This window comes from Gymnogyps californianus, chromosome 19, assembly GCF_018139145.2.
Source record: "Gymnogyps californianus isolate 813 chromosome 19, ASM1813914v2, whole genome shotgun sequence".
Lineage (NCBI taxonomy): Eukaryota > Metazoa > Chordata > Aves > Accipitriformes > Cathartidae > Gymnogyps > Gymnogyps californianus.
In genome coordinates this window covers 6,703,302-6,720,481 of record NC_059489.1, presented here as the reverse complement: position 1 = coordinate 6,720,481, position 17,180 = coordinate 6,703,302, and the positions used below count along the sequence as shown (strand labels likewise).

General features: G+C 38.1%; 1 protein-coding gene across 5 annotated transcripts in view; it reads right to left on the bottom strand.

Annotated features, from left to right (window-relative positions):
- Positions 1-6,042: 6,042 nt before the first annotated feature.
- Positions 6,043-17,180, bottom strand: part of SPAG9 (sperm associated antigen 9) — a 61,871-nt gene continuing 50,733 nt past the window's right edge. For 3 of the 5 annotated variants that reach the window (XM_050908469.1, XM_050908468.1, XM_050908472.1), the window contains 9 exons: positions 16,904-17,026; positions 16,267-16,347; positions 15,722-15,789; positions 14,327-14,475; positions 12,986-13,157; positions 11,896-12,009; positions 9,048-9,224; positions 8,110-8,247; positions 6,043-6,188 (listed from right to left, as the gene is read on the bottom strand). In XM_050908469.1, coding sequence (XP_050764426.1) covers positions 6,073-6,188; positions 8,110-8,247; positions 9,048-9,224; positions 11,896-12,009; positions 12,986-13,157; positions 14,327-14,475; positions 15,722-15,789; positions 16,267-16,347; positions 16,904-17,026 — 1,138 coding nt within the window. In that variant the 3' untranslated portion in view covers positions 6,043-6,072. Of the gene's footprint in view, positions 6,189-8,109; positions 8,248-9,047; positions 9,225-10,089; positions 10,129-11,895; positions 12,010-12,985; positions 13,158-14,326; positions 14,476-15,721; positions 15,790-16,266; positions 16,348-16,903; positions 17,027-17,180 lie in introns of all 5 variants that reach the window. The other 2 variants (XM_050908467.1, XM_050908470.1) reach the window with 1 other exon arrangement.

The following is a 17,180-nucleotide window of genomic DNA, read 5'->3' as shown; positions in this document are numbered from 1 at the left end:
AGCTGCCTGGCCCCGGTGCACACTGCAGGCAGCACCCACCCGGCCCGGCTCCTTCCCGCTGGCTGTGGCACAGGGGCTGCTCAGCATGATCTTTTTTGAAGAAGGAAACCTTTTTCCTTCCCTTTTTCTAAGCATTAGGTGCAACGGGCTGAAGAGGTGCCAGCTCCGGAGCAGCCGCCTCCAGCCCAGCCTCTGGGCTGGGGCCGTACCAGAGGCAGACAAATCCCCACAACCCGACTTAACCACCGCAGAGGGGTGAAGGCAAGGGAGAGCCATCTTCTTAACCCTTTGATCATCAAACACTGATTCTCCTTTCCTTTCTTTGACCGCTGACACAACAGCTTCACCTTGAAGAGCTGTTAGAGGAAACCTGAAACTTGGATGCTGAGAGAAAGGCAGGGAGAAGAGAATACTCCAGCACAAGGAGTGTTCCCTCTAGGTCTCCATGTTGTCTTTGAATGCTAAGAGCACCATCTTGTGTTTAAACACAACACAGACTGCGCCCAGTCCTGGGGGTTTCCATCCTATTTGCAATCACAAGCAGATAATAACATGCAGCAATCCCCGTCACTTCTCATCACCTCCCTTCCCACCATCACTTTACAGAGTGTTTTGAAAAGCAGGAAAACAATTCGCATACTTGGGTTTGTCATCTCAAAATAGCTTTTTTAGAAGTTAACTATAACCATGCAAAATTGCAACAGGTCCTGAAGGCTGTGCCATGAACTGGAATACGGTCCAAGGCCAAAAGGCCCCTCAAAGCTTGTTTTATGGTAGAATTAAGGGGCACTTCTGCATCAGGGATCATCATAATGTTAAGTAACATTTACAGACTGTATTGCTCAAACAGCTTTCAAACAGATTACAGGATGCTGAAAAAGGGGGGTGATGGCAAAAAGAATCCCTCATTTTGGTTTGCTATTCCATTGTAGAAAAAGAGAAGTTATCTCAATCTCTCTCCGTAAGTTTGAGGTTTAATTTCCAGCAAACACGTATTTTCCAATAAAGACCATTCACGTTGAAACATTTTCACTTCCTGTATGATTATTAACATTTTATGTATTCTGATTTGAATACCTCTTTTTATAGGAGACTGATACAACTGAGATAATGTTTTTAAAAAGTCTGCTACAGAAACTGTGAGTGCTTTTCCTGTTACCACCATGTTCACTGCAGAAGGGCCTGGGTATTTACAATGGCTTAAAACTTCAGTCTCCAAATATCATTTGTAACACCTTAACCAGTTCACTATTCTATTAGCACTTCTCTTTCAATACAGGATCTGAAAAACTAAATTACTTACCCACAGACCTGAGGGGCTGTCAGGGGCTACCAGAAGAGCTTAAACATTTCCAAAGTAAAGATTTATGATGCTTCTTCCTATTCAATGCGCACACACACAGTCTTAGCACAGTGCAATGATGTGACAAGCACCTGAACAGACACATCCCAAGAATAAACACTGTGAGGAGAAGGAAGTTTGTCAGCACGTCTGTTCTGGAGAGGCAAAAATCTTGTGAGAAAACTCCAGGAAATGAGCATAAAGATTATTTTTTTTAAAGCACCAAGATGATAAAATTTCAAGTTGGTACAACACTGGTAACAGGACGCCTCACGTTTTCTGAACCATGGATGATTCCTATGTTTGCACGTGCAAGTATGAAGCATTCGCATCCTAGAGGTATTCAAAAGCAACAACTTTATGTAGGCCCTTCACTGCTGCCGGAGAGAAGCAAGAGTAACCAGCTGCTTGCTCATTCGCACAGGCAAGGCAAGGGACGAGACGGCATCACGCCCCTGGCACACCGGGGGACAGAACATTTTCATTGTACGAGGAGGGGGCCACCCCAATCCGTTATAACGAAGGTTAACCAAATATTTCCAGTGTCATGGCCACTTGTTACATACTAATCAAAGTAAATTGCTGCGACAAATGTGGTTAGAAAGTGGCAGATGAGCCGGGGGAAAAATGAAAACCTGGCTCTAGCCAAGTGTTCTGTTTCTGCAGTAGAAACGAATCTCTTGTCACCGAGTCCTCATTCTTCTGCCTTATAAATACACCATTTCCTTTGCTGTGCGGTGCAACCAACGTGCATTTCAGCTTAGATGAATCTTTGGTAAGGTGCTAAGAAAACTTGAAAAATAAATTCCAGTGCCAGCGTGTATTTCATCTGAGCTGCAGTTAAGCAGATCTCCTCTAGATTCTTAACCTATGAATCAGCGGGTTTGTGGGCCACGTAAGAGGCAAAGACAGCATGGCATCATTGGGGAGCCAGGCAGCGAACAAAGCTTTTCCTCAGAGTTTTTGCTCAGGCCCAGTATGAGAGAGCAGGATTACACTGCTATCTGTGGGCTGACTCCAATACATTACTACCTGTATTTACGATGGCAGTATTTGGCTGCTAGTGTAAAATACCCAATTATTATGCCTTCTGGTAGCACCAAAAGCCTTTGAACTTAACATGAGACTACAAAGAACACACCAATCCGATGCATGTTTCATATACATATTTATATATATTTCATGTACAAAGTTACATTCTGAACCCCATGGATTCAATAATAGAAATAAATACTGAAATAACTACACTGCTATATGAGCTTTTCTGCTCACAGAAAAGAAGCCTCAAGTTTTAACAGACAGCAAGTTTAATGCTGTAGTATCCATCTCGGATTACAGAGGCAAGTAAAATTCAGCGTAAAGTGTCCAACAGACAAAACTTTCAAAAATTACAGACCATAAAATGTTTAAAATATATGCTTAAAAGATTGAGAAATGTGCATCAACAAAATTAATAAAGGAAACTTAATCTTGTTAGAGGGCGGGAGAGACATTTAGTGTATAGAAAAATGCTTTGAGGTGCAACATAGGTTGTTACAATATGGCATAACCCTGTTAGAAAAAACATTTAATTTCCCTAAAGAACTGTATTTGAGTTTACCGTGTCTTGTTTTACAGAGCAGGGCCTTCACAAGACCCTGTCTAAACAGGGCCACTTACAAGAGTGCTAAGTCAGGTTTAATCCTTTGGTAACTTTTATAATACTCACATGGAAATAAATATTCAGTTACACAGCATTTTAAAAGACACACGTTCTTTAGAACAGTTAGTATAATAAAACAGATTTAACATTTGTTTGTTACTAAGGCAGCCTATGATAAAGTGTCTACGCTCTGCCAGCTCTATCTGATCCAACGCAGGAAGACCTTTACAAGAAATGGACAATGCAGCAGCTTATACAACGCGTTTCACCTTTACCATGCAAACACCCTTACCCAGGCAAGTAATGTGCTGCATATTTTGTGCTCGAAATGTTTCCACACTATTAACAAGCTGTAGCTATCAAGAGATTAGCTCCTATTTATATGATGCTTTAATCACATGAGTGTATGCATAAACACATTCTTGAGACGGACCTGCAGGAGTGTATTGTCATCTCAGTGCCTGGGGTTTTACATCCTTTATTCACCATTCAAAGTGACCTTAAGTAGAGTTTATAAATCCCAGTGCACTGTGATGACAATAGGGACCCATTTAATCTACTGTACCTTAGGACAGGGGATAAAGTTTTTAAATGAGAAATACAGAGAAGTGCACATGCCTTTTATCTACACCCACAGTGGTACATAGTTACCCTACTGTTTTCCTTAAAACCCTTCCACTTTTGGACAGAAACAATCATTCTCTGAAAAATTTGCAAGATTTGGCCCACTGAGGTGACTAAAATGGCCCGGTGGACCAGATACATTTGGCAAAAGACCAGGTACACACTTGCCAGATTGAACTGCTCTATTTGACAGCAGTAAAGCCATTCAGAGAAAACAGCTCATCACTAATTACAAATAAAATGCTATACAAGAACCAAGGAACAGAATTGTGCGTTTTTTTTTCTGAGAACATGAGAATGTTACAATCAACCACTGAGTAAAAGCTTTGGAGACTGTGTTTTCCAAAGAGGGGAAAAAAAAAAAATTAAGATAATGGCAGGAGAAGCAATGAAACTGCACCACTCACAGTGAAGATTCTGCACAACAGTAAAAGTGTAGACAGCATTCTTCTTAGACATCCAATTTCATAAGTTAATTCAGATGTGCTTCAGGTTCAGCATACATGTCTATGTAAGTTTTAAATAGGTCTTTCTGAGAGTGCTTACTCAGTTTACTTTCTGTATTTGTATAATTTTTAAAAAGCTCCCAGACTTTATATTTAAGCCAAAGTACTTTAAGAGTGACGTTAAAGATGAATTTGGAAAGCAAATTACGAACAACATGCTCTCATCACTTTTGGCATTCTGAAGAGAAAAATACTACCAAGATATTAGACTTCTTTAATAAGGATTTTTACTACATAGTTCATGTCCTAAATACATATTTACGAGAGGAACAGCTGTGTACAAAATATGTCGCTTAAAAAGTATTTATACATATAAATCTAACCAATAGACCTGAATGGAGTTTTTCTGGTTTATCAGCTATGATATGCATTTGAAAAAGCTGCCTAAATATATATTTACACAATAGACCTCAGCTAAATGTGTTCATTTAAAAAATTAAGAAAATATATAAACACATGTTTGCCTGATAGACCAGAACTGCTCCTATTGCATAAAAATGTTTAGGCAGTTTTAAAAAAGTGTTTCTATATTTACTCCTCTGAAACTGTTCAGTTCTCTCACATAATCAAGTTACTAAACTTCTCTGCTAATCTGAACAGAACAGTCCCAGCCTTTTGGGGGTAAATACTGGATGTTTATTAAAACCCCTCAAAACTTTTACTTTCCAGAGACTAAATGAAAGACCAAATCTGGGTTTTAAAATATTCTGAAGTACAGAAATCATGAAGTGTTTAACTTAGGTCTGATACTAATGTAGGAAATTCAATGTAAAAGGAAGACAGTCTTCAACTCACACTTATGGTTAAAAAAATAGATGGTGAGTAGACAGAATGTCAGCCTAATATTAGAGTCTCCTGACTTTCATCAATTTACTCAATCTTAGTGTTACCTGCTAACATCGTCGCTAAACTTTTTTTTTTTTTTTTTTACTAAATTGGGGTATGCAACTACAAAAAAATACATTTTGTACCTAATTATCTGGCACTAAAGTTCCTTTACAATCTCACTTGGGCAGAATGCATTTTTCCTGTACACTCTCAGTCTTTTCTCATGCTCTAATCGAGGTCTCTAACCTTCACACATGTAGTGCCTCATGAGTTTGACCAGCTAGGCAGAGAAGATCATTCTAGTGCTTAGGACATAAGGAGTTAAGACAAGAAAAGAACAAAACATATCCCCTGTTCAAGAATTTTACAGTTATTTTCAAATTTAAATCATCCTAAGAATACCCTTTGGAAACCAAGTTGTTGCATGTCAGGGAAACGGAAAAACACTATGCTCAAAATTACTCATTATTGAGGGCAGCAGTGCTCAAACTTTAAGGTTCAATAGTGAAAACATTTGATTTTATTTAAATATTGTCATCTTAATTCCTATACAATCCCCTCTTCCCCCCAGAAATTCTGATGAATATAACAAATTAAACCGTATACACTATGTAAGCAAGATTTTCCAGGTTTGAAAACAAAAGCTGAAGTTTACAGTTTGCTTTAGCCCTCACTGAATATTCGGATGAGTCTTAATAATCCATCTGATAATTTGTCAATTTTTTAATACTCTGGGAATAACTTTGCTGTTTTACTCAATGCATTATACAGTGAAATGAAGCTCAGTTTTCATAAAGCTGAACTCAAGTGAGACTACCGAAGAAGTGAACTACATTAGATTGCTGTGGTACAGTAAAACTAATGTCTCAGTTGCTTACTATGGTGTGCACACCAGTTTTGAGAAAGATCTGATTTCATTATACTGTTCCATGTAACACGGGTGCAGTAAAACAGCACAAGCTAATTCCTGTATAGTTAAAGGTATGACAGATTTGCAATATAAAGTTAAACAGCAAAGAAATGCTTCAACATCATGTAGTGAAACAGGTTTCACAAAATAAAAAAACATGCAGAAGCTTTTTTTTTTTTTTTTCCTTTTTCTTTAAGGTCTCCAGCTGCATCCTACAGGCTCACTCACTGCCACACATTACTTGCCACACTATCAAGTGACTCCTCTCAGCTTTGGCTACGGAAGGTTCAAGTTGTAGAGCTTCTCCAAGGAGTTCAGATTCTCCACCTTCATCACCTGAAAAACAACAGCTTTGATTCAGGCAGACAATAAAAAAAACAGTATTAACACCAAATGGAGCAAGACAAGTGACATCTAGGTTTACAAGAAAAACACTATAAAAGACAGTAGTTGCCATATACTCATATAAAAGCATATTCAAGATTGTGAATATATATATTACAAGCGGAAAGTCGGTTGCATAATTATTTCAGAGCCTAGTATTCTGATGGTCATATTCTTCAGTTCTAGCCCCAAAAATTAACTGCAGTTTCGTAAGTATCCTTATTCTACACATTTCATTACTTATAACTTTTTAAGGCAGAGAAACAACCTAATTTGCAAACTTGCAGTACCTCGCAGGCAGAAATGGAGATGGTTACGCTACGAGAAAGTGTGCTAGCATAAACACATAAACCCTATAAAGTGCTCTGGAAATAAGAGCAGTAATTGAGCACAAGTCAGACAATGCAACGTTCATGTCTATGATGAACCTTTCCCCTTCTTTCCTCTTGTTGTAGTTATCCTAGCTTGTCACAACTCTGCACACACTGGCACAAGACAGCCTTAAGCCTATTCTCCATTATTGCTCTTCAAAAGAGAAGAGCAGTTTTGTAACTGCGTCTTAACTCTTGGTGACATGACCTGACTTGGATCAAAGGCAACAGACTAACCACTAAACAAAACTGCACGTAGACAGTAATAAACATCAATACAGAGGCAGTCCTGTGGTACAGAAGAAGATCAGTTTAATCAGATGAAATGGGAACTGACCTACAACTTCAGGAAGGTTTCAAGTCACAGTCTGGCTGGTTTTCTGGTTAGACTACTTTGGAGGTCTGAGGAATCTAAACATAGAACAGCCTGAACTTGCTCTTGAGCCAGTTTGCTGCACTAATGTGGTAATGGCTGAGCTAATGCAGCTGTAGCACTGACGCTTAAGTTCATGGCTTTGCATCATGCCACAAGGACAGCAAAATGCACATTTGGTATGTGGCTATACCAGCTTGCTTGGAATAAGCACAGAGTTTTTATTACTCACTACAGTGTGGCACAGAATTGCCTCAAGTCCTGCCTCCTGCGTAACTCCACTGGGGTTACCAGCAGGAACTTGTTTTTCATTGACTAGTGGGATGAGAGAATTTGGGCTAGCCTTGATGGGTTTTTTGTTGTAGTGGTTTTTCAGGGGTTTTTTTGTTGTTTGTTTTCGAAAAACGCTATAGACAGATTTAGGCAAAAGGTCAAAACCAGGTCTAGGAGTTGAGACTCCTTTTTAGGCGCTTTTTGTCAAGGTCTCCAGCTGCAGATTCTAGGCTTAGAACCACAACCACTCTCATTTTGTTGTATTTCCCCAACAGCTTCAATTAAAAAAAACCACCAAAAAACCAAAAACCAGAAAACATTTACACAAGAAATCTTTTATGGGCTAGATCATGCAAAAGTGCTATCCAAAAAAAGCGGTGATCAAAATAAGAAGGGCATGCAAAGATAAGAGTGAACTACTTTTTCTCTTTTCACTCAAATACGAGGAAATTTTAGTTTGAATGTTCTTCACATAGTACATGGCTTTTTTTGTAGTCAGTCTGCATATTTAAGTAACTAAGGACATCTTTTTCAGCAGGTTCAGACAGAAGCCTAACCTGTCAAAGTAAGACTGAAAGCATAAATGGTAAGGTGGTACATGACTCCAAAGTAGAGTTTCAAATAAACCTTTTGACACAGTCAATTCAGAGGTCATAGTTTATTGGGAGAAGAAGAATAAGCTGAAGGTGTATGTTGAGGAGAACAGAGATACTTCTGTCCTCACACCTGCTTAGTAAAGACTATACACTGACTGACCACACAAATGTACTCTGCAATCACAACGGAAGTTATTAAACAATCAATGACCTTTCAGTACAAAGAGGTTACAACGGATTTTAAGCTCAGTATTTCTTACCCATTCTGAAGTCAATATATCCTTCTCCACCACTTATCACCAACATTGATTTTAAGGGGCTCTGGTTGAAGGACTCTTGGGCCGGTTTATCAGCTGTTAGCTCTGTTCCACCACTACTCTGTGGGCAAACAACCTGACCTGGATTAAAAACAGAATACATTTTTATGCCACATCTCACAGAATAATACCACCTGTATTTGGTCATTGGATGACATACTTAATGCCTAATGATACACTTAACTTTGGATTCTAGTATCTCTTCAGCGAGGGACAGAAAGCTAGCTTTGCTCCGATTTCATCTCTCTAAAGAGATGAAGAATCTGTCCAGGCCAGTTCAATGGAAATCAGAAAATTAAATGCCTCTTGATAGATTTCACAGCACAGGCATGCAGATCTAGAGAATGACATTGAAACAGACTTAAAGACTTTTAGACACACAACTGAAATGATTCAGCACGTGTCAGCCCATTAAGCAAACTTCTGTCATTTACTTCCAGCACACAAGGTGCGTAGAAGCACTGAGAAGGTATTCAACCAGCGCTGCAGCTTTTAGGAAACTCTTAGCTTTTTCAACTGAGAGTCTTTCCTTTGGGGACTTCTCCCTTAGTAGCTCATCCTTCCTGCAGGACGTCAGACTCTTAAATTGGACCTTACATCAATTAGCAGTTGACTGCCTTCTTAACAGGCAAGTACTCACTTACCACAGTACCTTTTTCCCAGATGGAAGCAAAGCACTTCTTTCTTTGTGACCAAACCCTTTTCCTCCCATTAAACAATACTGCACTTAGGAATCAGACAAGTCTTGTAAATAAAATGTAATAAATTGTTTCTGAATGTACGATTTCATACACTTGCTACCTTTGCCTAAACGCTATGTTTAACTAAGCAAATGATGGCGAAAAAGAAACTTCATTTGAAGAATGGTAATAAAACCTCACCAGGTACTGCGACAAAGAATTTAACAGCATCACGGTGCCCATGGAAGCAAAGCTGCGCGTGTGCCATTGAACAATATGGTATGAATGTTCCCGGAGTCACTTTGTCGCTGTTTTCATCGCCATATACACGTATTACACTCCCCGGACGGTTTCCGGAGCTTGCTGCTGCTTTATTAGCTGTAAAAGAAGAGAAGTGTTTTCTACTTGAAAATACAAATTACAGAAATGGTTATTTGTTAAGAAACCTTATGGTACCATCTAAAAGCTAAAGCCAACTTAGGTAAAAATGAAACAGGAGGGCAGCAATGCCAATTCAAGACAGAGCTGGAAAGAAAAAAGATTGCATGCTTCGTTATTTTAAGTACATCAGAAAATGGAGCAGGATTCTTATTAGTCTAGCATAAACACCAGATTTTAATGTCCTACTTTTGGAAAAAAATAATTTGTGAAAGGACTGTATCTTTCATAGAAAATAAGTACCTCTAATGTGTTTCAGTACGAGCAAATTCAATGTACTTAAACATATAATTAAAGACAGTTTCATTCCAACTAATCATAGGGTATCCCCTTGCCAGCAAAGATTCTCTAAAAATAGCCACCTGTGGGCAGGAAGGAGCTACCCTATTATAAATCTACATCTAGTTTTTACTGAGAAGTTTTAAAATCCATTAAAACAGAGAAGTACTCATGCTAGACATACAAGCCATCTCCATTCCAAAGACTATCAAAGTAGTGAAAGAAACAGTGATTTGTAACAAGACAGTAAATGATGTGGATTAATGACAAAGTTATAAGATATGGTATCACATTGGCTGGAAGAAAAACAAAGTCTGTATGAAAGTTCAGCTGCAACAGGATGATATACTAAACTGCTGAGCAGATTGGTGGCCATTTAGCAAACATAAAACTGCTGCAATGCAGTAACTGCAAGTGGAAAAACATTTAGGAACATACAAAGGGTGAATCTATAAGGAGTGGGAAACAGCCTCGAAGTGGCTATTAGAAGCCTGAAAATAGATTTTTGTTCAGGATCTGCACTTACCCCTCAGCCCCAGTAAACGTCCCTGGTGGAGGATTACAGCTAAAGTGAGAAAGGAGGAAAGGGGAAATGGATAGGTATGACAGTAGAGGAGAAGGATTAATGAGAACCCACCACTCTTGTATTTTGGTTTTTGATAAGGTAGAGCTTAAAATTTTAGCTCCTAAAAACAGTAAATACCTAATTACAGAAGATTTAATAAAAAGTCACAAAAAACAGTGTCTTGTTATAAAAGTTTCAGTACAAAATGGACAACGAAAGCACTGCCACTTTCACGTGCTTCATCGCTATAAAGTTAATTATTGATTAGCAACGTTTCCCCTTTCTCTCTTTCCTTGGCAGGAGGCTACCAAAATCCTATAGAACAACTCATTTTTTCAAGTGCCCTTTCGAAATATCATCTGCAGATCTGGAAGATGCCCTGCTATTGAGACCCAGGGAACTGAGATATGCAACTGCTTATGCAAGAATGCGACTGTTTTCGAAAACCGTGAATATTTGTAACAAGGGTTCTCAAACCCACTCTCAGGCTACCCACAAACAGTTGTTCTGATTCATGAATAACTAACAAAACTGAAATTAAACTGAATAGCTTTAATAGGGATTTTTTTCGTGTTCACTGCTGTTTCAAAACAAACGCCTCTGGAAACATTAAATTAAGCTTGATGCAAATTAAGAGCTATAATTTTTGAAAGCATGATTTAAACTATTTAAAATTCATGATAGGAAGTCTGTCCTTCCTTAGTACATTCATGCAATGCAAAAAAAGACATTTGCTGAATGGATGGACAATGTAATGGAACAGTATGAGAAACAATGCATGTATGTGCTGTTCAACAAAGCAGATACAACATGAAGAGTTTTTACTATTAAACTACCCTAAAATTTCACCTGTCAGACTGTACTACTTTCTATAAAACAACAGTAAAATTAGTACTATCAAAGTTCTGTATTTTATTTCCTGAAATTTCTGTCCATGTGTTTTAACATTAGTCTCAGGCACAAGTGTTGAGGGTTTTTGTTATTTTTAAATGCAATCAATTTACACACAGGTTCTTCCCAAGCTTTACCTATTTAAGATTTGTTTTGCCCTTGAAGTGGACTGCTCCCTTCTCCTGAAGTTCAACTGCCCACGTCTGAATGCCTCCTCTCCCACCCCCAAGTAGTTTCAGCCTATGACAAGAGTTTGGGGTCTGTTATTAAGCAGATATCTGGATTTGCACTATTGGAATTTTACCTAGAAGTTAGTGCCCTATTTGTAGAATGTGTTTACAACTCCTATAACTTTGAACATGTCCTTTAAAGCAGTCGGTACTACTGCTGTTCCGGTCCTTTACACCAGCTTTGTGATGAATTCTCAAGAACTAAAGCCAATCAAATTGTATTAGCAACAATACCAACTTGCTCAAATCAAACAAAAATCTACTGTGGTGATCATATGGCAATCAAAAATAACGTTAATTAGAAAATTAAAGCCATCTCTTACAAGCAGTAAACTTCTATAAATGCTGCTAATGCTCACAACACCTCTAAGGCTTCCAAGTGCCTCTTTCATTCAAGCCACAGCAACTCTGCTCAAATTGAAGTACAGGAGATTTTGGAGATGTGCTTTTTTGCTCAGAGTAATTGTAACCATGTACACAGATTAGGTGCTAAACATCACACAGGCCCAATCTGTTACAAACCTGAAAGATTCAGACCTGGCAGTAAAGCTTTCTTATCCATTAGCAAGCATCTGAATGGCGTTTAATATTCTCTTTTTGTGTCTACAGCATATTGCACAGTGCTATTCATTTATATTTTACTTACTTTCTGTTAATGGAATGGAGATGATGACACCATTTCCTGTTCCTACCCATAAACGATTACAAGACACCATAAGAGCTGTGATTCTCACAAATGAGAATCCCAGTTTACCAGTACCTAAAAACAAAAGATGCTTTTCATCAAAAATTATGAGCAAGAATAATTTTAGTTCCATAACAGAGAATCTTAACTCCAACTCCCAAACCACGCAGACAAGTAATTCCCTCCCACTTCAAACAGAAACAAGGTAGAGGAGTACATTTAAGTTGCAAAGATAGATAACAAAGTGTTTTAGCCTTTTAGGTTAAGTTGTGAACCTATACAGAAAGAGACTAACATTAACTGTGAGAAAGCACAAAAGGTATAACGGCTCCATAATGCTGCACAATAAAATCTTTTGGGGCTTACAGCACCAGAGCAGCTTTTCAAACAAACAAACAAAAAGGTGAGTTTACAGATGTAAGATAATGGTTTCTCATCCATTAAAATTAATTTCTCATCCATTAGCACTATAAGGGGAGCAGAAGAAAGCTGACCAGCTAAGCGCAATGGCACAGCAGTTGCTTGTGAAGGATTTCCCATGGCCCAATTACCTGTATTTGTTGTGTTACATAGGTGATCAAACTGCTCTTATATAAAGATTAATGAAAAAATTCAGAAAGCTTATTAGCTTCAATAACAATAAAAATTTGCTATTTTGCATTTGTATGTTCTTGAAAAAGAGGCATTTTTTCCAGGCAAGTAATGGATTCTTCCCACTTTTAGATTTAAAAGAAGGCATCAGTACAGTAAAAAAAGAGAAAGAAGATTTTAGTGTCTCTATTGATGCCTGCGCAACCCAACCACCATTTTCCTCATTAGTTCTGAATTTTTAGGGACATCTTAGACATCAGGCAGGGTCACAGACTGTATCAGAAGACCTACCATCCTCATCATGCTTTACAGACTGACTTAGGCTTCTACTTCCGGATTCAAGTTTTCACAAACAGGATTTGACTAGCCTTCCACCCAGAATTGCCTGATCCATAACAGGAAAAGAAAGCTCCAGACAGCAAGAGGTGTAAGAATACAACAGTTTTTCATATCAACTTACCTAGCATTTTGCTTACATAAGGTTCAATGTCCACATCTTGTAGATGCTGATACGTGTGTGCATGATAGAGACGCAGGGTGGAGTCCAAACGAATAGACACCCATACCCCATCACCCACCCATGCTAGCTGTCTCACTTGGCTTTCTCTTCTTGGGTGTGCATCAAATGACTTCTACGAAAGATTGGATTTTAAATTAGAAGATGAAACAAAGGAAAGAGTAAGAAAGACTTCTCTCTTACTCTTACACTGTCAATACTGGCAATTTTCTTAAGTCACCTACGACCCTCTGATTTGCAAGATCACTAGCAGATGCAGTGTTTAACTTAGTTACAATTACCATATGATGCTGGTAAAGTAATAGTAAAAATCCTAATTCCCTTCCCTGGAGTGTGACCTCAAAGCCAGAGTTTCCTACCGTGTCTTCATTTATATATCATATCCCAGCCTACTCTGGCTTCTGTCTCCATTTAACCTGGAACCTTTTTGGTATGAGGTCCTCCTGTCACAGCACAAGATACATATGCCCAAAAGGTATTTTTCTTCCTAGTTCTGTCAAGTCTTGCTCTTGCATACAAACCCACCCATGCAAAATACACACTATCCACCAGCAAAACAATTCATTTCACTGTTGTATGAATTCCTTCATTTCAGTTTTCCCAGAGAGAGAGAGGGAGGGAGGGAGTCTTCTTCACAAAAATAGATCATTAATTGGGTGCTTGATATCTTCAGAAGAGCTGAGCAGTCATCCTCAAAAGGTCTGGCCCATGTCTCAGGCCAATCAGCAGAAGCTGAAGTATTAATACTGCTAATGGCTTTCAGAAACCGTAGCCACTTTCTGTACTTGAGATGTCAGGAACACATACAACACTGCAGAAACACCAGCTTACACACCTTATATAAACAAACTATTCTATAACTGGAGGGAGAGTACATTCAAGACTAACACTTACAAACCTCTAAAGTATGCAAAGATAGATTATAGAGAAGGTTACAGGTTGGGGGAGAACGTAATGAGGCATGCACATAGAGAACAAGCTGGGAGAGAGCCTTACAAGCTCTGCACAAGGACACTTTCCAGTTCCTGGCCAGCTAGAAGTGGAGAACTAACCCCCCCCAAACTGGTTTCAATAAATGAGAACGGTCTCATCATGGCTTAAAATCTTCCAAAACAATGAAAACATCTTAAGAAAATGTATTTCCCAAGACAAATTTGGTTGGTTGGTTGGTTCTGTACTGGTGAACAAATAACCATTCTCTGGAGTTACTCTAAAGTTTGAGCTGTAGCACGAGATGGCTTTAAAACATAACATTTAATTATTTTAAACACCATTTTAACTTGCCTCTATTTTCATGGCCTTTGGTTGGACAACATAGATTTTGTTCCTGTAGCCACACCAGACTTTGTCGTGTACCACTGTCATGCATCTTATCGAATGATGTGGCCGGCCCAGGTCTAAGAGGTGATAGTTCGTCAAATCCCACTGACCATCTTTAAAAAACAGAAAGAAAAGAAAAAATGAAACAAAACATAGGTTCCTATGAGTTTAAAAATCATTTAAAAGTACAGGCAAATATCTTAGCAGTCTAATTTTTTAAAAGCACTGTAATAATCTGGGTAAGTCAATACAAATTTATGGCTAGGCTCCTCATTAAGAAAAACAGCAACTAGTTATATGAACTACCAACATCCCAAATGCTACTTTGTTTTTAATATAATAAAGTTGTACAGTGACTCATGTTCAAAACACATCAAAACATTTTTAAAAGCAGCAAGTTACCTAGTGCTAAACGCTTTACTTGGATAGGCATCAGTATGCATTACAACAAGCAACTACCCACACAGTGCTAGGCACTTGCTGCTTGACTGAACATAGAAACATTGGCCAGTGCATCAAGATTTTTTTTAAATATGCTGCAAGATCTTAAGAAAGGCACCTGAAATCTACTAAAAGCGTACTAAATTTGGTCATTCAACATCAAGTAAAATTCTTCTGTAGACTGAGCTAAGCCACAGATCATCACTGACATTTACTTGAGATCCTTAAGGATTGTAAGCCACTGGAGTTTGAGTTTAAAAAAAAAAAACAAACAAACCACAACACTAGAAACATAACAACTTCATCCCAGATGCATCTTTCCCGATATTTGCATTAGTGCTGTGTAACCTCTTTAATTCTTCTAAATGCTGAGCACAGGGATTTAAACTCCACAGGGAAAAGAACAAACGAATAGGGAGTCTGTGGAAACAAGCCAACAGATAAGTTCCAGTTACTCATAGTAAGACCTTCCCCTCCAGGTCCTTATTCTGGAGGCTGAAGAATGGAGCTCGTCCACGAGTGGTTTGGGCAGAAATTCTGAAGGGATGCTTACAAAATTCTCACTGAAGGACTTGGCCACAGACAATTATTAACACTAATAACAAAACGGAAGACATGACTATTGAGCAGGATGAAAAAGCAAAAGAGATGATGATCAAAGCAGACTTTATCAACTGGTTTTTTGCTCAGATATATCCCATTCTCCTTCTCAGAGCAAGAAAAAAATTCTACGAATGCACCAGGACAGTGCAAAAAAGGTACCTGAAACTACAACTGAAATACTAGAAAGATGTCTCAAGACAACCTGTAAAAAGGCCATTGGGGAATACATTTTCAAAACACTATTTATAAACGGCGCATTTCTTTCCTAAGTGCTGTTACAACTTCACTGGTTTCAAGATCTAACAGAATGCTTACCAACTCCTCGGTGAAATATTGCTAGTGTTCCATCAGCTAGTGCAACTAATACTATTCCTTTTACATGTCTGGGGAAAAAAGGAGGCACAAGAATATACACTGTTAGACTGCATTTCTCAAACTGCAAGTTTAAAGTAAGGTATAAACAATTTATATTTCAGCATACTTTTTATATTCATGTTAGCCCTAGTGTTTTGATTTCTACAATATAGCTCAAGAGAAGGGACAGTAACAAGGCGTCAAAATCCAGTTCAGAAAGCTTAAAATATTTCTATCTACAATGCCTGAAGAAAACTTGTTTTGAGTATACAGCTACCAAGAATACCAAGTATATAGCTACAGCTCCTCATTTGAGCTATTTCCAACAGATACAAGATTCCTTTTATTTTCCTTACTCCCCAAATGTTTTCCACTGCCCCTCAAAGAATATGCATGCATTTATGGCAACCAAAATTCCCAATATCTGAGGAGGAAATATAAAACTACTTTGCAAATATTTTAACAAAAGTTCATTATGATTTGCATGACATTCTTTCAGGACTTACACAATACTGAGAATAGAATCTTTAAGTTTAATGGCATGAACACATTTCCTCCACTGGGCCACTGACGAATGAACATATAGGCTGCAAAGACAAATCAGGAGGGATTAAAAGCACTAGGAAAGGTCTACCAGACAGGAAAAAAAAAAAAACCCAAGCAAAACCTCTATAATTGAAATCCACAATCAAAGGGAAAACAAGTTTTCATCTTCCACTGAAAACTATGTATAGACTGAAAGACCTACATAAGCAGCAGAATGGTTTTTCAGAGGCCTAAAACATTACCAACTGCTTTGCAGACACATCTGCAGTAAAAAGGGCAATATATTTTTTAGCATAAAAAAATATTGACAGTTATGGAATTATCAGACCATAATAATTTCTTTGACTACAAAAAACACCCAACCAAAACTTTTCTGCAGATAAAAGTGTTATCCGCCAAAAAGAGCTTGCTAGTCACCTACAATACTTTCTTTGAATTCTGTAATGCCTAAATGTAGCAAAGCGTACAAAGTTTAGGCTCTCTTGAGGTCTTCTTGCACTTAATCTTGACTTGAGACAGTTATCAGGCCTGTAGGCACAAGAAGCAAGTTTAAAATAATTTTTCCAAATAAATTTAACAAGATTAGCATTGTCTTACCATCCATTTTGTGCTCCAAGCCACATTGTCGGTAAAAGGCTACTCATTTTCTGTGCTTCTTCTCTCACTAGATCTTGCTCATTTGGCAAAACTGCGATGTCTTTATATAACTCTGACTCAGTACTAAAAAAAACCCCAAACAGTTAAAATACATTGAATAAAGTGCACAGATTACTCAGATTATAAGCTACGTATTTACTTCATTGCTGCTAGTTTCTACACTGGCTTTTGAAGTACATAAGGTATTTAAAAAAAACCAGTAACTGTGCATGAAAGT